This window comes from Scatophagus argus, chromosome 2, assembly GCF_020382885.2.
Source record: "Scatophagus argus isolate fScaArg1 chromosome 2, fScaArg1.pri, whole genome shotgun sequence".
Lineage (NCBI taxonomy): Eukaryota > Metazoa > Chordata > Actinopteri > Scatophagidae > Scatophagus > Scatophagus argus.
Genome location: NC_058494.1, coordinates 25,741,286 through 25,766,379, shown reverse-complemented (window position 1 = coordinate 25,766,379; position 25,094 = coordinate 25,741,286). Strand labels below are relative to the sequence as shown.

Here is a 25,094-nt window from a genome sequence, read left to right as displayed (position 1 = left end):
CTGACATCACACGGTGGCTATTTTTGAACAGCCAACAGATGCTTTCCTCTTAAATAGATTCCTCCACTTTCTCTTTCACCTGTACTTTAGCTGGAATGACTCAACAGCTCCCATTTTCTTTTTCTTTTACACATTTACTATCCCTTATTCATTGTATCACTGTTAAAATTTGATCTAAAAATTTTGAAAAAGTACCTGGTACTATGATGAAATTGAAAACTGTGTTGTGTATAGTTCATGGAGGGTGTGTGTGTTTTAGCCGGCGAGCCAAATTCTAAACATCAATAATTTAATGTCAAAGTAAGAGAATAAACAGAAAGAAAACTCTAGAAAACCATTCCAGTTCCTGTATTAAGCCACTTTTATGTGGCGGCAAACGAAGTGAGACAAACCCTTTACTACAGTTCATGCTCCTCTAACACCCACAGTATGGACGGTGATACGATGAAAAACACAAACCGCGTTCGTCTCTCAACACCTCCAGTGAAAGCACTTAGAAATTTGTGCGACTGCACACAATTTTAATGACGATCTCTGACCGCTACAATAACTGATGCCTTTGCCTGAAAGAAATTTTAAAACTGTATATGCCACAGCTCAGCAGTAACCTTCGGGCTATGATTCATCAAAAATATGGATACATTGTGCGTTTTAAAAAGCTTGCAGTTACGGGAAGATGAAATTTTTTTTTTCCTTGTTGTAGCTGAAGCTACTGGGAGCGAACTCTCCTTGAAAGTCTATCAAAGCCTTTTCAAATCTCAAACTCAAAGAGACACCTACTCATGATGCCCTGTTTGAAATGACGTTAATACCGAACGATGATTTATGATCTCTTCAGACTACTTCACATAATTCGCAGCCTCAGATGTCGTTAATTGCTTCATCAGTGCAAACACTTTGCTTGTTGTCAAGACGATCAGAGGCGGCCTACCTGCTGCGGCTGCGGGGTGGGCTGAGGCGTGGAGGCCGTCTGTTCCGTCTTCACCTTGGAGACCAGGGGGAGGGGCGTCAGACACGGGGTGGGTCTGCCCGTGGCTGTGGCAACCACGCCGACTCCGCCGCCTCCCACCGTCTGAGTGACGGGGCTCTGAGGCTCAGAGGTCGGGGTCTCCTCGTTGTGGAGACCCTGGGAGTCACAGCTTGGAGAAGAGACCTGGACAAGTGGTGGTGATAAAGAATAATGAAGTTTTCATTTCACCAACTGAATTAAATATGAAAATGTAGACTGGAAAGGTTTTAACTCCCCATCCTCAGCAGGCAGGCAACCGAGCTGAAAAATATCTCATCAACAAACTGTTGCCACAAAGTTGGAAGCATAGCATTGTCCAAAATGTCTTGGTGTGCTGAAGCATTAAGATTTCCCTTCAGTAGAAGTCAGGGGCAGGACAGGCTGAGGTTCACCCCTCTGTGAAAGTACATTATTTTATTTTATGGGAGCACTTTGTAAAACTGTGGTCTATAAACACAGTTCATTTGCAAATATGTGTACTGTGCTTTACTCAGTGTCACAGCTATTTCTGGGAATGAGGGTCGTATGACTGCGAGCTGAATGTCTCCTTGTTTTAGACTGTAGGCCTGCTGTGATGCACATTTCTGACAGTCCTGACATGTTTTATAATTGAAAATAAACACTAAATCAACAGTATAAAAAATGCTTTTAAAGATACTCAGCACACTCTTAGATCTAATGTAATAATGTAATATGAAGGACAAACATTGTGTCGACAAATATATTTGTATTAAATGAAGCACTTTCACTAAACTACAAGCTGGCCTGTTTTTTTTTTTCAGTAAAGCTCCCAGTTTTCCTTGGTAACCAAACTCTACAAAAAGACCAACATGTCCGGCAGCCATGAACACACTTCAGGTAACACATAGACGAGGGCCGTATTAACTCCTATCTGGGAGCTTTTACGTGGTTCCTTCAAGCAAAACTTATTTTCCTCATTAACATGCAGATGTATGCAGTGAGGTATCCCAGATCTAATCAGATCATCTGGCTCCCGTAGAAGGAACCTGTAGTGTCAGTACGGCATCTCAGTCACAAACACAGACAACACAATGCTGTGCGAAACCGCGGCTTACCTTGAGGAAAAACTCTGTGCCTTTCTCCATGATCTGTTGGATCTGGAGGAAGCCGGCGGTGTACATGAGCAGGAACTGGTCTCCGACGTTCATGCTGAGGCGTCCTGTGTAGCAGAAGGCCAGGATCTGCTGGAAGCTCTGCGGCTGCACAGCTGGGGGAAGCTCCACCACCGAGCTCTTCCCCCCGGCGTTGAACAGATCACGGAAGTAGGAGCTGCTGGCTGCCAGCACCGCACGGTGGGCCTGAGGGGTAAACAGCAGGGAGAGGCAAGCCACAGGAGTGTAAAAATAAGGTGAGTCTGAGTGGAATCTGTGGGAATATTATGATCCTTATCCTGGAACGCAGCTGATCGGGGTAACTTCTCGGCCGTACGTGGGACTGAACGATTCATCAGTATTTATTTTTAATTCCAAATTGGTCAGATGATTGAGATAAAATGATGTTCTGCTGCATCTGTTTTTTTTCCCTACTGCTGTTACAGTACGGGTGCTTGGAGCAATCAAAAAGGGTGACAGCGTTGCATTTCAGCAATCACTGCTCCTATTTTACACACAAATAAAAAGGACATTATATTTATATATTAAATGAGCCTTATTATATTCCGTGTCATACCATAAAGTATTAATATAATAAGACTTAATTTTTGTTTGTTTTTCAGTTGAATTATCTCTGAAGTTAAAACTCATTTGTGGTAATTAATCGCGATCTCAGTATTGACCAAATATAATCCTGATCATGACTTTTGCCAAAATCAAGCAGCCCCACAGTCAATTTTAATGGTAGCCTTACATTCTGTACTGAACGGTCGTAAATCCTCAGACTTGCTCCCCTGGCCAGAGTGGCGACCAGAGGGAACTCAGAAAATCTATTAGAAATTATTTAAAGCAGGACAGATCTTGACCTGGGCCATATTTTCCTGCCTTGGTTATTGATCTTAACCAATATCAAAGTCAATTTCTTCACCGAGGAACACCTCACAACCAGTCCTACAGGGCCAATGAACAGCTGGACAAATGAATGTCAAAACACAGACCCTGCAAAGTTTGGCTAGAAGCAAACACAATGAAAATTGCCGTTACTGAAGTTGTAAATTCTATTTGAGCATTTAGTAATCTGTTTCTGCTGCTCAAGTTACACGTTTATAATTCAAGACAAATGCTAAATTATTGAGGCATCTACGAGCTCAATAGGTCAGTGTGAAGCTCTTCAAAAAATTCCTTAGCCGCCAATTAATCCGGTGCAGCTGTTAAGTGACCCACAACAGAGGACTGTGGTCACACTGCGACGCTCCCAGGTGAACTTTTCTCTGACTATCAGCTGCTGCTGCCTGAATGGGTAACTGTTATAAAACAAGAAGTTTGAAGGACCTTGAAGGCGTGTCCCTTGACGACGACGGAGACATCGCAGTAGAGGCCCTGCAGCCGCTGTTCGTTCAGACACTCCAGGATGTTGTTGCCAAAGTTAGGGATCGCCATCTGCAGCGTCTGAGCCATAACGCTCTGCCCAGCACCACAGGGTCTGCAGGAAGCACAAAGGTGGAGGTTAAAGTAGGAGGTGACCGAAGAGTTATGAAGGGACGAATGGACGGGATGTTCCCTTGGGGATGAATAAAGAATGAATCTATCTCCCTATCGATGTAGGACAGATGAGCTATCTGGATGGATGGAAGAAGGGACTCGATGAAGGGATTATAGGGACGTGTTGAAGGGAAGGTGAGGAGTGGTGGGAGGACCAGAGAAGGGATGAGGAAGAGGGGACAAGACGAGGTAGCAGGACAGGAGAGGGGCAAATTAAAGACACGATGAGTCAAAGACAGAGTAAAGGAGGACTGGAAGATGTGCAGGAGGCAAACAGGAAATAAATGGGGAGGAAGGAAAGAGATTTAAAATAAAGAAACAGAGTACAAGTGTATGATGATTAATTAATTAAGTATTTGGTAAACAACTTTAATTCAGAACTCTAACCTCCAAATGAAAGAGAATTTTGGGCCACCAGCGACGGTTATATAAGCCATCTTTTTCTGTTTTTTCAACCTTGTTTCATTACATCTAATTCACAGTTAATAAACCGTTTGGTGCTTTTTTTCGGCCTACTTTGTTATTTTCTCGACGCTCCTTCTCAGTCAAAACACAGTCGCTTACATAACTCAGCCACTTTGCTCGTCTTCGTCACCATCCAACAAAGAAGCCTGTGATCAAAAGTGAAGGAACTGTCAAGCTCGTGACAAAAAAATAAACAAGGAAACCAGCTCTCAAATCTTTTTCTTTTTTCCTCAGGACTGGTGCCATCACTTTTGAGAGGACCCTTTACTTTTGTGTATGAAAGCACCACACATACACAGAACTTCTCTAAGGCCAAGTATGATCGAGAGGAAGTGAACAGGTGAGAACGAAAGGTGGGTGACAGGCATTTTATACAAGGCTGTGACCTCGAAGTGACTTAAAGTGTACAAGCTTAGTGGACACCCACAAGCGTCTGGACTACAGCAGGTTCTGAGGAGATGGCGTCGAGCTGCTGGTCACAACCCAAAACAAATCCTCCAGCAGACGAGACCTACTAGCTCACACAGCAGGCGGCTTCATCAGCCTCCAGCTGTCCTCATGACAGTTGGGGAGGATGTGCACTCTTCATGGATGGATATGAAGAACCAAACCGAAATATTGAGAAGCTCTTGGACAAGCTATGTTGCTATTAACATTTATAAGGGCTGTGTTTCTTTAGGGCACTGTAACAATCTCACTGACTAAAATAAAGATGGACGACATGGCAGTTTAACTAAAATGAGCCAAAGTAGCTGCTGCAGCCAACATCTCAACCTCACCGAGTCTTCTGCCTTGTCAGAAGGACTCTGGCACACTGCAGCATTAAGGCACATCAAAACCAAACATTTGTTGAACCAGACATTTGAGGCAATCGCTCCTCCCTTAAACACAGATAACAATTTGTTCCTGCAAAATACATCTATATTAATAATAATAATAATAATAATAATGATAATAATAATCATAAACTAACTGCTGAATCTTTCCACATATTTTTTATGTCATGTCTTAAATTTTTCTCCCCAAATAATGGAGAATAGAGTCAATAAGGGTATCAAAGATAAGCTGCATCAGTAAAATCCTCACGATGTCCATCCCTGACACTGACGCAGCAGCCACTTTAAAAGGGTTCGCCCACAGAAATTTCGTGTTTCGAGGTGACCGACTTTTGCCATCCAGCTGACTGAACTGAGACAAGAAAAAAGTCACAAGAAACACAAACTGTGAGCGTGTCGATAAGGGTTCGCTGGCAAAACATAAACAGTATAGAATATAATATAAGCAACACTTGTCAAACTGTTTCTCAGCAAAACAGCTCTGGTCTACAGAAAAAGAAACGATCATCAGCTGTACATACAGGAAGCTGCTTCACTGCTGCACCACTCGCCTGCAACTGATGATCTCCATTATTAATTAATAATCCATTATCTTATAGTCTTATGATTGATTGCTTACTCTGAAGACAATGTCCAATATAAACTCCAGGTGTTGACTTCCACATGAATGTTTTGTGTGAACAACCAAAAAACCCAAAGGGATTCAGTCTGTAATGACATGAAGTAATAAAAAAAAAACCTGAAAATCCTCCCAAACGAGGCTCAAGCCAACATTTATGTTCAAGAAACAACTTAAAACAATTGATTGTAATTATTTTTGTCAATTATCAGTCCGTCAACCGATTCAACTTGGTCATCATGTCAACCTTGTCATTTCCAAGAAAGTGCAGTGAATGATGAATTGATTAATCGACTAATTATTTCAGCACAGTATTAAGATTCATGTACATGAACTAATGGCTCAGTATATGAAATGATTTGGGGAAAAAAAAAATTGTATTTGCACTTTCATTATGTAATGTGTGTATTCCCTGTCGATTTAGCTTTGTGCTGCTGGAGCATTTAGTTGAAAAAAAAAGTGTAAAAAAAAAAAAGCTTACATCTCAAATTTCACCATTACGATGGAAACCCGGGTTAGTAATGGATATGTATTTTACAGTTCAACGATAAATGCTGCCTAAGAAATCCTGATGTACTGCCCAGCACTGTGCTTGAGGCTTAAGCGAACGCAGAAATGCAGACTGATTGGAGCTTACAGGCCCTGAAATTCATTCCCTCGTAGGAAATCGCAGCGCGAATCATCACGAACGCAGTGAAAACAAGAAGCTGTGCATCGCAGGGTATCACATCTGTTAAACTTAACTGACTGGCTTTTGCAAAGTGTCAGTCTGAGGAACTGGGCGACTTCTCGCTCTGGGTCATAGCGTTAAGAGGCACAGAGAAGGACTTTAACTGGGTCCATCTTGAATGTTAGCTTGAAAAAGTGTAAACACAATCCACTCAGCACAACCGTCCTCACATGATATAAAAAACATTCATCAAAACAACTTACTGAGAGGAAGCTTGGAAATAGCCTGGGGACAAAAATGTCTTCACCATATACATCTATGAGAAACACACACACGCACTCACACACGAGAGGCTGGTCCTCCACTCCTTCACCAGCTAACATCCAGCTGCTCCCCAGCAAGGCTCTTCAAGTAAAAAAATTTACACTAAAAAGCATTTAATCCTACAAGCTGGTGGCACATGGGGCAAAAGAAATGCTCCTCTCCTTCAGCGGAGCCGCTCCCCAGTCAACAATAAAAGATAGCAGTTGCAAAGGGAAACTTCCAGGTGTGAAGGTGAAACAGGGTGCTGTAGCATGCACGCTCAGCAAACCTTCCCTGGTTGAAAGGTTGGGGGGGGGAACAAAGGCGTGCTGAAGCAGTCCTGAGCTCCTGTCCAACGCCCACATAAGGGCAGCGCTGAGACTACAGGGCCATCAGCATTTCATCATAATTAAGTTTTATGTTTATAGCAACTGCTTAACTTTGACAGATATGAGGATAGTGTGTGGGGCAGCGGGCTGGGAGGAAGAGCAGTAAAGCATGACTCGTTAAAATCCCAGTGCTCCATTCAAAGTGTTTTCACTTCATTTTCAAATGTTCTCAGTCAGGGTTAAATTAGCAACGGCGGGTATCAGCATGTCTGGGTGTTTCCAACGTCAGCAGGCAATATTAGTATGTGTATTAATTGCATAAACTGCCATTAAAATTTGATTATGCTTAATTAATTGGGCAGACACATTCTGAAAAAAACAAAACAAAAAACAATTAAGACTGAAGTCTGCTTACTGGATTTGGGAGCACTTTGTACAATTTGATCTGAATATCTATAAAACATTAAAACACTATCAGCACCTGAGTGCTGTTTTCTAAATTTATTCTCTGAAGTCGATAATGTTTTGAGACAACTTGGTCAGTCTTTGCTGGCCGCTGTGCCTTTACACATTATTGCTCCTTTGCAGCTTATGTCGATGCAAAGAAATCAATATGCATTACATTAACGTAATTATTATTCAGCTCAAGAGGCTCAGGGTGATATTTTCTCCGAGCACGCTGTGCCTTATCCAGGATTTGTTTACATACATTACTCCTACTTTAATTAGTATATCATGATCTTAATGGCACTGTGGGTTTCTGTCTTATCAACACGGGTTGCAGAACTTTCAGTTTGCTGATAGAGCAGCAGGATTAAGATTAAAACTTGCTGCTTGTGACCCGTGAAGTGGCTGGGAAAACTCGATCCACACTGTGCTCTGCCCGACAGCCGCACTTCACCTGGCCTGGAGCGAGCGATTCGAACGGACAAGCGTCCCCACAGAGCCTCAACGCAACCAACAGTCAATGCATCTGTTTGTTTCCAGGTGTAAATCTGTGCAGTCATTATGAATAACAAGCAGGCAGTTGCTAAGACAACTCCCCTCAATAATCAAAGCGAAAACACAAAGTATCAACACACACAATTCTGTTCTTAGGCTGATATTCATTATAAGACGCCGTTATTTGTGTTAAAACTTGAAATTGCTTAAGCAGAGGCAATTAAAGCAGACTTTCTTTGCTGAGCGGCGAGCTGCATGCCGGACTGGCTTTCAACACACTGTGGAGCATTGAGATGTCATCCAAGGACATCCTACCAGCCACTTTTCCCTCCTCTCAGGTCAGAGAGGTCACAACAACTTCCAGGAAACATAAAGGGGAGTTAATTCACACCACTTGACCCTTGCCCTGCCGTCCCCCATGAGCCCCATTATATGCTCAGACTTAATGCTAAACTGTGTGTGTGTGTGTGTGAGTGTGTGTGTGTGTGTGTGTGCCCTCCACAACTTCTCAAATTCATCCCCAGTGTGACAAACTCTGGTTTACTTCATGCAGACTGAACACATGCTCCAGCTAACACTCCAATGCCAAATTATAAAAGGAGTAACTTGATCACTGCAATCAGCATCGCCTGCACAGAATCAATCCAGGCAACTATTTGAATCGATACGAACACAAGCCCGTGATATCAACATCAATCACCAACTTATCATATTCAGTTTCCTGGTTTAGGGAGGTTAAAGGTGGCCTGTTAGCAAGTAGCAAGCTAAAGCTAAGGCTAGCATTAGTAAACCACTTCACCCATACATTTAATGCACAAAGACGCGTTTAAATCACATGTAATAACACCCAGCCTCGTGTGGCCTTTAGTTTCAGGACGTTTAGGGCTGAAAACGCTGAATTTAACGACACTCGCTGCTAGACGGGCACCAAAATACGGCTGGAAGTGTAGCCTCCCCCGAGCACGACTAGAGCTGAAACTTCAAAAACGGAATGTTATTTATACACATCAATTATACATCAGTTAATCTCACATGGAAGTCCGAGCAGAGCCGATGTCTCGCCGACAGACGCCTCGACAGGGGGAAGGAGCCCACCAGCAGCGGGGCAGCGGGGCAGACAGGCTGGCCAGAGAGCTCTCGGTACCCCGCCGTGTGCCAGCCTCGATGCCCGGTAGGATTTGGGAGTCCTCGGCTGGCCCGGGCCGGTGTGTGCGTGCGTGCGTGCGTTCAGGGGAGGGAGGGAGCGGGCGGCAAGCGGAAAAGGGACAAAAAGAGAAAGCTCTTCTTTTTTTTTAAATTTTATTTTGAATGCTTACCCCCGGTTTCAACTCCCTCCCCCAGCACGCACACACATTTGTCGTCCGAGGAACCGGGAACACGAAATCTGCCACAAAATACTCGAGGGGGGATAAAATATTCAGCAGTTAAGCGTCCTGCCCGTCTCCCTTCTTTCCGTGCCAGCGCGGTGCGATGTCCGTTTAGACCGAGTTCCCTCCTCCTCCTCCGGCCGAATGGCAGCTACCGATACGGGACAGACACGCGTTGTTCCCCTCCAAAATGTCGCTTATGATATATCACAGCGAATAAATTATTTATTAACTCTTAAATCTCCGTCGGTAACTCGAGAAGCCACACGAGCTACAGTCACTTGGCTCAATATTTCTGCGTTAACGTTATTTCTTTTCTTCTTTTTTATTATTATTTTTTTTTTACCCAGAGAGCAGAAAGGGGTCTACACGGGAGGGCGATACTGGCACTCCATCTTTACCCGACATCAACAGGTCATCCCGGGACACAAATGCGCTGCAACTGTGGGCGAGACAGACGGATGGATCCGGCATGGCGAGAGGAGAGAGGAGGGGAAAGGAAAGCAGGGGGCTGGCTGTAAAATCTTAACCCGTTTACCGACAGGACATCGTGATACTGGGCGAATCAGTGACTGCCTGCGGTTTTCAAACGCAGCGTGATTCTGAGAAGAAAATCTGCTGCCCCAAACACCAAGTACTTTATGAGAAAGTTCAGGAATGTGAGAGAAAGAAGAGCGGAGGATCCATTAAGTCACTCACCCACCGACGGAAAGGGGAGGGAGGGAGGGAGGGGGAGAGAGGGGAGGCAGCCCGCGGCGACGAGTGAGTGAAGCCGGTGAAGTGGTTAAAGTTTGGTCTGTCCCCATGAGCCCATCCCCCATAGTAGCCAGCACAACTTTACCATCCCATCCCCTAACAAAACAATAAAACAACAATAGCTTCACCCCCCTCAACACTTCAGCACAGCGCCGCAGACCATACAGCAAAGCTCCATCCAAATTCACCCATCCGAATTCACGAAGACACCCACCATCACTCACACTCACTCACACACACTCACACACACACGCATACAGTTCGGAGCTCGGACGAACCGCCTCGCCTCGCCGGGCCGAGTCCGAACCGTTGTCCTCGGTGACCCGCCGCGCTCAACTCACCCCCTCGGCTGTATTCCGCTGGAAAAGTGTTTCAATGGAGGACCAGCTCAGAATAAGCAGTCTAGTGTCTCCCTCCGCCTCGCTACAGGCAGCCATTCATTGTGACTGTATGCTGTGAACCAGCAGCCGGAGAGCACGCACACAGTCCGTGCATACACACGTACATACTTTCACGTGCGTGCGCGCGCGCGACTGGGCACACACACACACACACATGCAGGAGAAGAGATGAGCGCAGAGCCATCGAGGAGGAGGAGGAGGGGGGAGGAGGGGGGACGCAGAGGAGCAGAGCGGGGATTTTTTTTAACTCTCCCAGGGGTTGCAGACAGATCGCAGAGCTACCGATCGGCCAGACAGACAGACAGGTAGACAGACAGACAGGTAGACGAGGAGGCCTCGTCTCATCACTTTTGCCTGTGAATTGACCACGCGCCTTATTTATACGTTGCGATCATGGATGACAAATATGAACATGTCAACGGGGCTGATTCATAGGCCAAACGGAAATTATTCATTTAAACCCGCCAACGTGTTCGTTTAATGTTCAAACGATGCAAAGATGCACGTGCCTGGTGATGAGGCCAGGTACCTTAAACCAAAGCAGAAGGTGAGTTTACCTGGCAGGTTATCACAGCAGATCTCATTAAATACTTACCTTTGACACCAAACCCTTTAAACCGTATGACTGGCTCACCTCCACACCTTTACTTTGTTTTCCTCAACATTGGCTACTAAAAATAACTTGGCACGCGGACAAGAACTGAAAAGTTTATTCATCCAGTCAAAACAAAGGGCGACATAACTGAAATCGATCCTCCTCGGGTCATTTTGTATCATTTTTTTAAATTTATTTATTTAGCAATTGTGTGTTGATATAACGATTTCGTTTGCCTGGAATATCTAAAGTAACGAAAGAGGTCTCAGAAACAGAAGTAACGGGATTACATTTTGATCACAGACTGGAGCCCCCGCGCCGCGGCAGGCAGGCAGGCAGGCAGGCAGGTAGACAGGCAGCGTCCCCAGCCGACCCGACTGTCTGAGCCCCACCCACCAGTCCACCCACTCAAACCCATTCACCACTACTCACCGGAGTGTGTTCTCCCTCGGGTGGTGGAAGCGAGTCTCTCCTGACCGACGCCGCCGCGCAGGGGGCCTCCGCTTCGATCCCGCTGTCTTAACGTGTGTGACAGTGCGTCTAGACTCCGGGCAGGTGAGCCCTCCGGGGCCTCCAGGCGCTGCGCACAGTGAATACTAAACAGGATGAGACTGCATTCAGGCACGGCACTGCGCTCCGCGCTCTCTCTCCCTGTCATACCAAATACTATTAACTCTATAATTCTCCTGTGTCAGATGTATAGCGCCACGCTCTTCTGGGCATTTATTGTCACAGCGCCCCCATCCAGATGTTCAGGCTCCGGTGCGTACAGGCATACAGTAGAGGGGGGGCTTCTCCTCTCCCCCCCTCACACACACACACACTCCCGCTCCCATCCACAGTCATCCGTGTTGTGGGAACTCAACTCGGTGGAAACAAGGAAATAAAAAACCAAAAACAGAGTGATGGTGGATGATATGACAGCAGCTGTTAAACACTTGCGTTTCAGTGCAAGTACTCTGACAGTGTAGAAGTAGTAATACTACACAGGAAATATTCATCTACCAGCAGGGCTCCCCATCACTCACACACCCCACCATCCTCAATTATAATTCTATTTAAAAAAACAAAACTCGTTTTAATTATTTGGGGGTTTTTTTATATTTTAATTTTCTGGTAAATTTCAGGTACTCTGGAGCACACTGATCTATGCTCATGTCATGATCCACCTGCTGATCATTTGCACCTACTTGCACTACTTCCACTCTGTACTACCTCCAGAACCATGTTTATTTTACTTATCTTATTTTGTTTTGTTTCACCTTACTCTATTTTTCTATTATTATATGTTACTCGTTCTTACGCTGTACATATGAACCAATCACCAAGACAAATTCCCAGTAATGTGAAACCTCTTCACTTACATGGCAACAAAGCCAATCCTGATCCTGATTCTGAACGTCGAACTGCTTGTATTTCATACTTGTCAGTGCAAGTTTCGCCTTTTCTTCTTTTCAAACCTGCAAACTGTGAGCAACACAGCCTGTCTTACACACAGTCCTTAAAGAGCATCGCACTCATGACACAGCGGCCTGAATTCACTTCTAACTGTCCACGGCTCAGCACCGACCTTATTTCCTCCGAGGCAGTTTTCATGTCCTCACATCACGGGTCTGTTGTATTTTTGGTTAATCCATAGGCTATGTTTAGCATTTCCATTAGAATGCATCACCAACTTCAGACGCGGTGAGATTAAATTAGATTATTCATGAACGCGGACTGATGTGTTTTCCAGTCTGCTCACATGTTCACTGCGGGGGGAAAAGTAGGCCAGAGTGTGTGCAGCGGCTGACGGATCGACCCTCTCCCTCTTGTCCTTACATTACACCGCTTCCCTGACGTTACTCGGCTCTCTGACTCTGGCGGCGCTAGCGCTTCTTCTCTTTTTTGGGCCGCCGGGCTTTCCGTAGAGGCGCTCCAAACATGGCCGCTTCCATGCGCTAACGTGAGAGCGAAGCTCACACACCGAGCCTTAGCGCAGTGAGGGAACAGTTACCGTGCGGCCACCCGTGTCGCTTTTACAGTTAAACCCCTGGCAATTTAAGAAAGCGGTGTCCACCAGGAGGGCGTGTCGCAGGTAAACTCAAAGTCTACGAGGCTAAGATTAGCATTAAAGCGGCTAACTGCTGCTATGAAGTGACCTTATGCTTGATGTTTTCGACTCGTTTAACAGCTCATGTTTACCCTCGTTTAACCACAATAGCAAACACCGTAATGGCAGCCAGTCTGACATGTTGACTGACTGTTTTTCTGTTGAGAGACATGAAGCTAAAGGCACCGAATTCATCCCTGCTTTGCTCTACTGCTGAAACGACTCTTTCATTTTTAATTCATTTTTAAGAGTTGCCGAATAATTTAACAGTTTTGGTCACCCGTAAGTAATTTTGGGCATTTCTTTGAGCAAAATGCAAAGTAGGATCTCTCAGTTGTGATGATTTGCTCGGAATCAACAGTAACTTTGATAAAGAATCACTGCATGTTATGTGTTTCCTGGTCCCCGCCTCTCAGATGTGAAGAATCGCTGCTTTTCTGCGTGTTGTCGGTGTGAATCGGGGATTTGGGACTGTTTAAAGCGACGTAAAGATGACGTGTAGGCTTCAGGAGCAGCTGCTATGGTCAGATTTAAATCGTTAGAATAAGCCAATCATATCTTCATCGTCATTGTGATATGAACCTGTGCGATAAACACGACTGCATGAAACTCAGTGAATAAGAAATGAGTTTTCTGAGCTCGCCTCATGCAGCCACACTCAGCATGCTGACGTTTGACCCCTCAGGTGGAGCCTTGGACACATGGGCTGCATTCACACCATGTGGCCAGGCGGATGAAGCCTCAGATTAATGGCTAAGGAAGCAGAGGAGAGCTGATGTGATGATCACTTTGATGTTTCTCTGTTAACCGCAGGTCACATGGTCACCATAGTGCTGAGCAGGGTTATCCTACCCCACATGATCCGGTCTGACCCGACATTAACAAGGATGACCTTATCGCTTGATTTCAGTGTATCAGTGTTGGTGTATATTTTGGCTTACAAGTAACCAGAAGAAACTGCGACGCAGAGGTGCCACATGTATGGAGGACAGTGTTGTCATTACGCTGTTTGTCCATCCTGCTCATAGTGCTGTCAGAGCCACAGAATTATAAACAGGGACGTCCTTCTCATAATTTGTTGTGTACCTTAAACAAACGTGAAGCACTCAAAACGATATGCAGCATTAAGTTATTTCTGTTTTATTTTTCCAGAGGGTGTAACTTTATGCTGCTGTGGACGGCTCGGCTTTCCCCCTGCGTCATCTCCCATCATCTGCATCCTTCCTGGACTCATTCTGCCAGTCAGACGTTTCATTGGAGCTTAGGCATTGCTGCTGCTGCTGCTGCCAGTAGGGGCCTGAAATCCATGGAACCCCTAAAAGCTCCTCAGGACCCCGAGATTCCCACCAGCAAACCTCCTCCTGCACCCGCCGAGCCTTCAGCTGAAGCTACGAGCTCGGCAGCCACCGACACCGCAGCAGGCAAGGAGAGGACGTCTGCTGGGGGACTGTTGCCTGGGGAGACGGTGGTTAAGGAGGGCAAGGCAGCCATCTTGTTTCCCAGTGCTAACGAGGTGTTTTACAACCCAGTCCAGGAGTTTAACAGAGATTTGACGTGAGCATAAACACTGCGCTGCTTTGGATTTTTACCTTGAAGACACATAATTACTTTACACTACAGACACGAGCCTCCAGAGATTAATTCAGTGATTCAGTACAGTAAGGAGACGTTTGAGCCGATCATCAGTTTGGCATGAATCACGATGTTTGTTTGTTTTTTTTGTTTTTTTTTTTTTATTTACCATAGGATTAGGCCTCATATGCTTGCCAATTATGTATAGTGCACTAAATTTATGATTTCAAAGTTCTGCTGAACTGAACTTCTGCAGATTTTAAACCACAGATGGATCAGCACAATATTTCTCATCTTGTGCAAGTTATATTTAGATGAAAGTGAGTGTCATGAATATTTAATATGCTCTGTTATTTACCTCGTTATGATACATAAAGTACATGTTTATATATATATATGTATATATATATAATCAATATTTTTACCTTCCCAGATGTGCTGTGATCACAGAGTTTGCCAGAGACGTGCTGGCTCAGCGTGGGGTGAAGGTGGTGGTCCCTGGAGACAAAGACAGGGTGGTGGTCTCCCTCTCAGAGGAGGCCAACGAGACGGACGTGCAGACGGAGGACAAAAACGGAGCGGAGGAGCCAGCTGTAACTGCAACAGTGGGGGAGAAATGTGAGGTAAGCTGGGCTGATTTCACCCTGTAATTGTGAAGGATCTCGCTGCTACAGTTTTGTTCCAACGAGAATCCCCACTGAGCGTCTTTATTGATCTATTTAGAAATATATGTGTGCAGCTTGTGCAGTTTGAATGAAGATTGTTGTTCTGTTTTTTGCTGAGGCCATGAGTGTAGCTTGGAGCAACGCTCTGACACTGTCAGGGCTAGTGGTTGGAGTCCCGGTGGGGTTTTCCACGCTATAAATAACTGAAATGACTTATGTTAATGTTGCACCAACTAATTTCACACTCTGGTGGTGGAGAATTAATTGAATCAGTTTTTTTTCCATTATGTCGACCTGGTGACATTAGATGTCAGCAAAGACCCAACTTTTATCCTGCTGTGCACTGACAGAAGCAACAGATGTTCAGCTTTTTCATGATTCCAGTTTGATTCTGGACGGGAGGATCCGATTGGCCATTTTCTGAGTACTTTAGCCAAAGATTATAAAAGATGTAAAAGTGAACTTCAGAGTGGAAAGTCTACAGCTTCAGTTACATTTTCTGTGGCTACAGCTGGAGTTGAATTCCTGTTGCTGTGAGAAGTAAAAACACAGTGTTGTCTGGCAGAATGACAAAATTCTTGGCTGGCACGTGGATATTGTGAGGATATTGTTTATTGTTTAGTGGCTGAAGAGGTAGAAATTTTTGGTTGGTAGAGACCAAAACAGAGCTTGAAGGAAAGTGAATATTATACTTACATATACAGCTGTTCAGTGCCTCCTGGATGTGTAAAGTAAAGTTCTCCATATTGTAACTGGCTAAACTGGCTTGTCAGTTTAGCACCTTACTGTATAGACATGTCAGTATTGTGCTTGTTTCTGCTGCCCCCAAGTGGCCTAAAAGGTTGTTTCCTCAACCGTTCTGTTTCAGCGCGGTCTTCGTGTGCTGGAGGGTCTGGCGGCGTCCGGTCTGCGCTCCGTGCGTTTCGCTCTGGAAGTCCCGGGCCTGCAGAGCGTCACCGCCAACGACTTCTCCACCAAGGCGGCGGCGCTGATCGCCAGGAACGCTGAGTACAACGGAGTCAGCCACCTGCTCCAGGCCAGCTGCAAGGACGCCAGGTACGATTACGCGGCACGTTCAGGGAAGCGCTTGTTTGCTGCCGGTCTGCCTCTGCCCCTGTTATCTCTCTGCCTCACCGATTTGCTTTCCGTTTGTTCCTCCGCCTCTTGCTGTTAACCAGTGCTTCTCTCGTCTTCATTCGTCTCCAGGCTTCACCTTTGACCGCTTGCTCTGTTCATTCCTCTGCTGCTGTTCTCATCTCTTTGCTTTTGTTTCTTCTGATGAACTCTTTTGGCCCCTTTGCTTTCGGTCGTTTCGCTCTCCTCTTTTCACTTTGGCTTGCTTGTCTTCATGCCTCTCTTCTCGCATCCTCTTCAGCCTTTCTTCTTTGAACTAATCTGCTCTTGGTTTTTAATGGGCTTTGACTCATCTTGTTTCCACGCCTCTCTTTTCTCCATCCCTCTTTGCTCCTTTTTAAAATTATCTTCTGTCTTAGCAGCCCTGTCATTGGTCATGGATGTGGGTTTTTCTAACGTTTCCTTTCACTCCGCTCTCTTTATTTTCCTCCAGCATGCTGATGTACGAGATGCGGGGGAAGAAGGAGCGTTATGATGTAATCGATCTGGATCCTTACGGCAGTCCTGCCACCTTCCTGGATGCCGCCGTGCAGGCCGTCAGTGAGGGAGGCGAGTAGCTCAGTCCTTCAGTCAGCTCTTCTGCTTTTCATCCTTCTGTCTCTGGGTCTGTTCTGGGTTTCATTCAGACTGACAGTGAATTATCGTTTTGCAGTCATGGAAAAGAGGATTTCAAATCATATTTCATCAATATTATAATAAACGGGACAGGAGCTTTGCAGTAGCTGCGCAGGTTGAAATGCTTTTAATGGACCATCGTGACGTTAAGCCTGCAGCAGCAGAGATCAGAACCGCAGGATACTCAGATTACAGTGACAGCATTTCTGATACGCGTAGATAACAAAACATGTTAAGAATGTGGATGGAGGAGGCCACCTGAGCAGCTTCAGGTGTCGCTGAGCAGCAGCTGAGCCATTCGACCTCCTCTTCACTGCGGTAACCTGGAAGACGACAGGCCACGCGAGGAGCAAAACAGTCGCAATACATACAAATTCTGGTGACAAAAACACAGACACATGTGGACTGTAAGGCATAAGCGAGAGAAGATAAGGATGCACTAAACCAGCAGAGGAGCCTGAAAAGAGAGAAGGAAGAGAAGATGAGGGAGGAAAAGGAAGAAGAGTGAAACATAAACAGCTTGCGGCTCCAGGGAAATGAGCACAAACAGAATTTTGAGAAATGCGGAGACGTGGAGCTCAGAGCTCAGCTCAGAGTCCTGTAGACTCCCTCTGTTTGGCCAAATTAAATACGTGATCAATCAGAGCAATCCTGTAGTGAAACAACATCAGACTGAAAATGAAAAACTGCCTCCAGAGAGCACTGGACTCGTTCTAAGTAGATTATTTGCTGCTTGCTATTGGTCCGCGTGCAGTTTACTGAGGTCAGTAGTAAAACTGGAAAGGAAACGTATCAAAAATAATCTCACCTGTAACTTGTGACCCGTGTGTGGTGCCCTCAGATATTGTTGGTTGCTTTTGGAGGAATTGGCATCACTTTGCCCAATAACAGTCCAAGCCTGGAAGTCTTCTTTCACTCTCCTTTTTTTCTAGTGGATTTGGTTGACGCTTTTTCACCTTAATTTGCTTTCACTGGGCGAAGGAAACCACGTTTTATTTTTCATGACACTTCAACAATTGGCATAAAATGAGCCTGACGGCTGGATCAGAAGTAGGTCAGATATTGTTTGTGAAGTAAGTCTTGTTTGCTTTTATCCCGTTTGAGGCTGCATTATGGGACAGAAAGGTGAAAACTGTTCAGATTTGACGAGTGAATGGGACGCTATCCAACCCGCTATCTGATCCGCTATCTGACCCGCCCTGATCTGAAAACCTCCACCAGTGTGGTGCAACCAGAAGGTTAAACCACGAGTCACTTCATTGTACTGCATTCCACATTTTACAGATAGTCTCCTCTGTTTCATGCTCTTCTCTTTTGTGACTCATTCGGTGTGTTTGTGTGTTTCAGGTCTGTTGTGTATAACATGTACAGACATGGCAGTGATGGCAGGAAACAGTGGAGAGACCTGCTACAGCAAATACGGTTCAGTCTCCATCAAAGCCAAATACTGTCATGAGATGGTGAGGATACAGAGTGTGCGCACACACACACATACACACACGCACATATGTACAAAGTACACATTAAGTGCTTGCACAGACACGTCACTGTATTTCCACTCATGATGTCTTAATCCTTGGTGAATGAGTGCATTACAGGATGTGTGTGTGTGGCTCTGACAGGAACATGTTGCTATGGATTGTGGCCTGAGGCTACAAGTTGGTGAACTGGGTTGTCCTGTGTGTGTGAGCGTTTGTATTTCTATACTCACTCAGTGAAAAACCTTACGAGCTGACGACATTTTGCTGCTCCTGGCGTCTTTAAAGATGAAATCCTTGAGGTTTCAGTCCTGGTTGACTTGGCGACGCTGAGTGTTACTGTTAGTCAGAGCAGGCGTGGTTTGTTAGCCCAGAACTCAGCAGCTACTTTAGTCAGAAACATAAGAGAAGAGCAGCTGATGTTTAATAAGGAAGTCAGTCAATAATTGGCCTTTTTTCACACTGAGCGCAGGCCAAGTGGTTTTCCCACACAACAGCAGTGAAGTTTTTCACCTTGCTGAGGAGTCGGACATGTGCAGTCTGTCGCCTCCGTGTCTTTGCTTGCGGCTCCTTCTTGTTTTATCACTTCCTGTGACATTTAAAACTGATTCTGTGTCCAGAAATGACTGATGAAGATACCCACAGCAAAGAGCACTGAGCCAGGGCCCCAAAGCGAAGACAAACGAGCTTAAAGCTACTGCATAAAAATATTTGTTCGCAAAGCAAAAGCTTTTTCCGTGAGAATAATCTGAAAGATGATTTAATCATATGACAACTGAGTGATTTCTGTGGTTTGGGAGGATAAACTGAGAGACAGTAATGCATCAGGAGTTTCTGTGGCAGTCAGCACTGCTGCACAGTGGATGGTAGATTTGTTCGAATTTCCCAAATGTTGCTCGACTACTGAAATCAAGCTTCCTTCTTTAGCTGAATAATCGTGCTCAATTCAAACAAGACATAAACAAAACAAAACTCACCAAAAACTGTCTTGGTTTGTCCTTCCAAAATCACTTCCCCCTCTGCTGCGGTGACCAGGCCCAGTCCAGTCAGCTACAGGGCCAGTAGCTCCACGGCTAACGAGCTAACGGTGGCTACAGCCAGAGGAGCCTACAGCGAAGCGTACAGGGAGCAGCAGCCGTCAGTCGCTCTGGTCACGTGCTGCTTTTACAAGTTGCTTCATCAGTGAGGCAGATCACTTTTTTAAATTTAATTTTCTACATCTACGCATGCATGTGTGTAAACATTTTTGTTTCTGTTCTTGCTAAATTTATTTCATTTAAACAGCTGGAAGGAGGAAGCAGTGCAGTGAGAGTGACTCACAAACCCAACAATTTGACTTGTCTTTGCGTCTCCATTAAAAATTTCTGTGTGGTTTTTCTTCCCACAAGAAAAAAAGAAGAACGTTGTGCTTTTCTCTTTGTTTTCTTTGCCCCTGCAGGCTCTTCGCATCATCCTCCACAGTTTGGACCAGAGGGCGGGGGTGCACCAGCGATACATCCAGCCCCTGCTGGCCATCAGCGCCGACTTCTACATCAGGGTCTTTGTACGTGTCTTCACAGGACAGGCCACAGTGAAAAACTCCGCCAGGTGCTCTCTCTCACACACACACACACACACACACACACACACACGTATACTGTACCGTCTTCTGACAAAAGCTGATATACGATGAAAGTTAAATGAACTGAAACTGGGTCACTGCAGCAGCAACAAATGCTAAAAATAATGGCAGCAGCAGAACTCGGCGAGATGGAGAAATGAAAGAAAAATATTAGAACTGTGGGAACGTTTGAAATGTTGTGATTATTTTATGAACAGCCCTGCAGATACATGCACAGTGTGTTTGCACATGCAGACGTGCTCCAGTGGAAGTGAAAGGTAACTCCATCGGGTACATTTATGCTAGAAGGTGATTAAATACACACACACAGAACAACAACACACAGGTGAAGTCTCACTTATCTCGCAGCTCGTGTCTCCCGTCTTGTGTTGCAGTAAACAGGCTCTGGTCTACAACTGTGTCGGCTGCGGGTCTTTTCACCTTCAGAGGATGGGCAGGAGGACAGCCAATGGAAAACAGTAAGACCTGAACATCTGAACTTTTAGAGGGAAATCTCAAGATGTTTGTGGGGTCGGTTTCTTTGAATGGACTTTAATCACTTTGATGAACCTTCAGTCTAGCGCCATCAGCAGGTCAGAATCTCAGTTAGTCCAGCACTTTGGTTTTTAACACACGCCTGCAAGGTGAACGACATTCACCGTCAGCACGCCACATGTGTAGCATGTCGGCGCCACAGACTGTGAGCATCATCTTCTGCACCCGTCCGGACTCTGAGGCTGTTTGGAGCAGCTGTTTCAGGAGCATTTCCTCTCAGAGACCAGGACAAAACAAGCTAAAACCCAAATAAATTCATCCGACTGACAGCCATCCTGCAGTAACAGTCGACTGAGTCCGTGCTGTCCACGATGCCGTGTAGCATTTTGTACCGTTAGCATCTGTTGTTATAATCAGTCACTTACTTCTTTGTGACTCCAAAGAACTTCAATGAACGCAATTTGATTTGGGTCCAATTTACAATCACCAAAACTGTCCAATCAGTGAGTTACCTGTTGGTCTGTAAAACTTCATGTTTACTTCTCCTCCTCTTCACTCGTTTGTTTGTACAAAGTCAGTGTGAAAAGTGAATGTGATGAATGTGATTTCAGCATGAAGTATTCTCCAGCCACCGGACCCCCAGTCGGACCAGAGTGTGAGCACTGTGGACAGAGACATCAGGTTGGACACACACACACACACGAAGTAACACACTGTCTCAGCTTGTTTCTCTTCTGCATTCAGTTACTCACACAGGACGTCCTTAGATTGGATTTTGTTTGGTGGATTTTCCCAGTCTGTAAATTTATTCACCACCTTTACATCGACTTTCATGTTTTGCCTCATTTCAGTTCACTTCAGTTTATTTATATAGCGCCAATTCACAACAAAAACAAACTCTTGAATTAAATTGTAATATAGAGAACCCAACATTCCCCCTTGAGCGAGCACTTGGCGACAGTGGCGAGGAAAATCTGCCTTTTAGAAGGCAGAAACCTCAGAGCAGACCCTGGCTCAAGATGGGCGGCCATCTGCCTTGACTGGTTGAGAGAGAGAGAGAGAGAGAGAGAGGAAGGGGGAGGAGGAGGGGGGGGGGGTGGCGTAAGAGAAGGAGCACACAAGCAGAGATGCATAGCAGCAGTATTAATACCAGATGTATTGGGAGTGTAGATAATGATAATGACAATTTATTGACGGGCGCTGCTGTGTCACAACGTCTCTGCTTGTTTGTCAGCTGTCAGTGCTCAAACAGTCAGTTTGTCAGCTGTCAGTGCTCAAACAGCCTGCGTCTGTCCTTCTCCTGCAGCTGGGTGGTCCTCTGTGGGCCGAGCCCATCCACGACCTGTCGTTCGTCCAGAAGGTTCTGTCCGCCGTGTCGGGGAACCCGTCCCGATTTGGGACGTCCAAACGCATCGAGGGCATGTTGAGCATGATGACTGAGGTACTCCTTTTCCTTTTTATATGCGCTGTGTTGCCCTGTGCTGCGTCGGGTGACTTCACATTGTGTGGCAGTGACCGCTTCCTGCCGCAAGAGCAACACTTTCTCACCCGTGATGTTCCGTTTGTTTCAGGAGTTGGAGGACGTTCCTCTTTATTACACTGTGGACAGTCTGAGCAGCACGATGCACTGCAACACTCCACCCCTGCTGCAGTTCAGGTACACACACACACACACACACACACACCATGCAGTGTATCAGGACTATAGTGCACTTTGTGATATGTGGCGATAAACTCGCAGATTTACCAGACAGCTCTGCAAACACTCTACGTTCTGGGGTGCCTTTTAGACTCTTTTAGCCTTTTGTTTTAGCTCTTTATGGCTCTCAGAAATTCAGATATTCAATGGGAATACTTTCATGTTCATGTTCAGCTTGTTCTGCTGCCGTCAAGTGACCAAAATGCAGCTTTAAAGTTTGGCTAAAAAGGCTAACAAGCTACTCCTAGTGACTGCCAACATCTTTCCTTTTTTTAACAAAAATTGTGTTTTTTCACTTTTTCTTCCCGAAGAGCAACGTTTGTAAATTAAATGTGTTTCTGCCCCACCTTATGGGTTAAATTCCCTCTGCAGGTCTGCTCTCCTTCATGCTGGCCACAGGGTTTCCCTCTCTCACGCCTGCAAGAACGCCATCAAGACGGACGCTCCTCCTGCAGTCCTCTGGGACATCATGCGATGCTGGGTAAATTAGTGACCTCATAAGATGAGGACAAACTCCCACACGCTATCTAACTTGTAATACATTTAAACGTTCAACGTTTTGCTGCAAGAATGTGACGATGAGACAGTGACAGAGCTAAAAACAAGAAGTAAAACATGACACGTCGTTTACCTTACACGCTTGTGATGTGATTGGTTCATTGGCCACAGGAGAAGACCAATCCCGTCAAGAGGGAGAAGCTGTCAGAGACGAGTCCCGCCTTCAGGATCCTGTCCACGGAGCCCAGGTGAGACCACAAGGAAGACGTGACAGTCAAAGCAGTTTGTCAGCAGGATCCCAGCATCAAGTGATTGATACTCAGGCTCTCTCAGAAGTTTAAAATCCACTCATCTGATTTTTAGACCGGTCTTCCAAATTAACTGGATTGTGAAGATAATTTTATAAAAGGTGCATTAATTTCCTCCTCTCTTTAAAATGCTGCTTTTAGAAGTGAAAGCTAAAAATGTTCAAGCTGTTTCAGTTGGTCAGCAACGGCAGGTTGAGGGTTCAGTTGCATTAATGATGGTCTTAAACTGCAGGACAGTTCATTTACACTTAACTTTTCTCACAAAAACACATTTGGTGTAACCTCAAAGTGTGTTTACGTGTGTGTGTATGTGTGTAGCTTAGAAGCCTGTTTCACCGTGAGGGAGGACGCCAACCCTCAGTCCCGTAAACGCCACCTGACCCGCTTCCAGGAGAATCCTCAGGCCTTCTGGGGACCCAAAGCTCGTGCCAAAGCAGGGTAACTAACACAGCGTGCAAGCTCCCACAACACGCTCCCACAACACACACACACACACACACACACACACACACACACACAGCAGCCACGGTTTTGCAGATGGTCTTAGCAAAGGCAGTATTTTGTTAAATGTGTTAAAGAGGAACTTGAGCTGCAACTCTGGAAATGTTTCTGACACTGTGATGAAGGAAAGACTTTTCTCTGCATTTTTAAATCTGCTAAGAATTACTGCAGTTACTTTCAAGAACAAATTCATCAATTCATTGACAATAAGTAACAATTACAATTATTGATTGCTCATTAAACAAGAACGCCAAAACACAGTTTAGATGTTAAGGTGAAATTAGACAAACGGTTGAGCCCAAGTACAAATCAAATATCTTCCATTCTGCTTTACTATCTTCATTCCTCTTGTTTTTAACTCCTGTCTACCTTCATCTTATTTGTTTTTCCAACCTTTCCTCCCCCCCTCCCTCCCCCTCCTTCCCCAGAGGTGGCATTTCCACTGACCTGCAGGACAAGAGGAAAAAGTGCCAGAACAAGAGGAAGAACCAGATCACAGACTCGTCTCAGCTGAAAGACTTCCCCTGCAAGAAGTTCAGGCAGGTCAGTTCACCCACAGACAGGAAACGGCACGAAGGGACGTGAAAAGACGTGTGACGCGTGGGAGCCTGCTGAGCATGACGACAGAGCAGTAACACACTACACACCTCCAGTGTGTAGTGTGTTACTGCTCTGCCTAAGCTTCACCCGTCAGTCAAGCAGACTGAGCGGCACTCTGTCGTCTCTTTCCTTTCTCCCGATGAAGGTTCTGTTGGTGCAGCTCTTTACTAATTCATGGCAGCTCCTGCTAAACATTTGACACATTTCCTCCTGTGTGACAACGGCTGCTTTCTTGGAAATAACAACCTGCGTGTGTGTGTGTGTGTGTTTTTCGTTTCTTCTGAGAAACAGCCAACCCGACTCTCTTTTTGTTGTCCTGGAACAGCCCATCAGCACTTGAACAATGTGTCTTTGCCTTTTAAACCTGAAATGATTCAGTCTTCTTAACACGAATGCTAATGACACCAAAGCTCATTAACGATTTATGAATAATTCAGAAGTCCTCGCTGCCTACCTGCTGCAGTGTTGAGAGCCACTTTTAAGAACTGGCTGTAGGCTGAATCAACATTGTTTTATATATCAGTGATGAAAAGTAGGTGGAAAATTGTTTGAAATAAATAAATAGTGTAGCATTTAGGTTTGCTCAGAGTTACAGTACACTTGTAAAGAGACTGAGGCAACATCAGGGTCCACCTGCCTCTGAGTTTTGTTATTTATGTTGTCTTTTTACAGGGAATTTGCACCTATGGAGACAAATGCTGCTACTCCCACGACTCAGAGCCGACAGAAGAGGAGAAAATGGAGGGATAAAGTGAGAATGAGTGGCTGCACTCAGTATTTGGGTGGGGAACATGTCAGTTATTCAGTTTTATGTTGGATCCTTTTTGTTTTAAGATTTTTTTTTTTTTTTTATTAAAGAAAGTGTTTCAGTCCAATAAAGTCCTCGTGCTG

The 25,094-nt window shown here is 45.3% G+C and overlaps 2 protein-coding genes across 6 annotated transcripts in view; one reads left to right on the top strand and one right to left on the bottom strand.

The window, feature by feature from the left end:
• Window positions 1–12,897, bottom strand: part of nacc1b (nucleus accumbens associated 1, BEN and BTB (POZ) domain containing b) — a 17,837-nt gene extending 4,940 nt beyond the window's left edge. For 2 of the 5 annotated variants that reach the window (XM_046373802.1, XM_046373811.1), the window contains exons 1-4: window positions 9,541–9,900; window positions 3,454–3,604; window positions 2,086–2,328; window positions 932–1,153 (exon numbers count right to left, since the gene is read on the bottom strand). In XM_046373802.1, the coding sequence (XP_046229758.1) occupies window positions 932–1,153; window positions 2,086–2,328; window positions 3,454–3,604; window positions 9,541–9,668 (744 nt within the window). In that variant the 5' untranslated portion in view covers window positions 9,669–9,900. The other 3 variants (XM_046373835.1, XM_046373826.1, XM_046373820.1) reach the window with 3 other exon arrangements.
• trmt1 (tRNA methyltransferase 1) lies at window positions 12,860–25,094 on the top strand. Its single transcript, XM_046373789.1, has 16 exons — window positions 12,860–13,023; window positions 14,191–14,592; window positions 15,044–15,233; window positions 16,144–16,331; window positions 16,843–16,958; window positions 18,372–18,484; window positions 19,941–20,089; window positions 20,498–20,581; window positions 21,209–21,278; window positions 21,904–22,038; window positions 22,169–22,254; window positions 22,669–22,777; window positions 22,966–23,042; window positions 23,421–23,540; window positions 24,032–24,146; window positions 24,876–25,094. Exons 2-16 carry the CDS (start codon window positions 14,204–14,206, stop codon window positions 24,951–24,953), a joined length of 2,019 nt encoding a protein of 672 aa, XP_046229745.1. The 5' UTR covers window positions 12,860–13,023; window positions 14,191–14,203; the 3' UTR covers window positions 24,954–25,094.

Coding starts and splice junctions, on each gene's coding strand:
- trmt1 (XM_046373789.1), top strand. CDS start 14,204: ATGCTGCTGTGGACGGCTCGGCTTTCCCCCTGCGTCATCTCCCATCAT. Junction 16,332..16,842: donor GCCAGCTGCAAGGACGCCAG/GTACGATTACGC, acceptor ATTTTCCTCCAG/CATGCTGATGTACGAGATGC. Junction 23,541..24,031: donor AAAGCTCGTGCCAAAGCAGG/GTAACTAACACA, acceptor CTCCTTCCCCAG/AGGTGGCATTTCCACTGACC.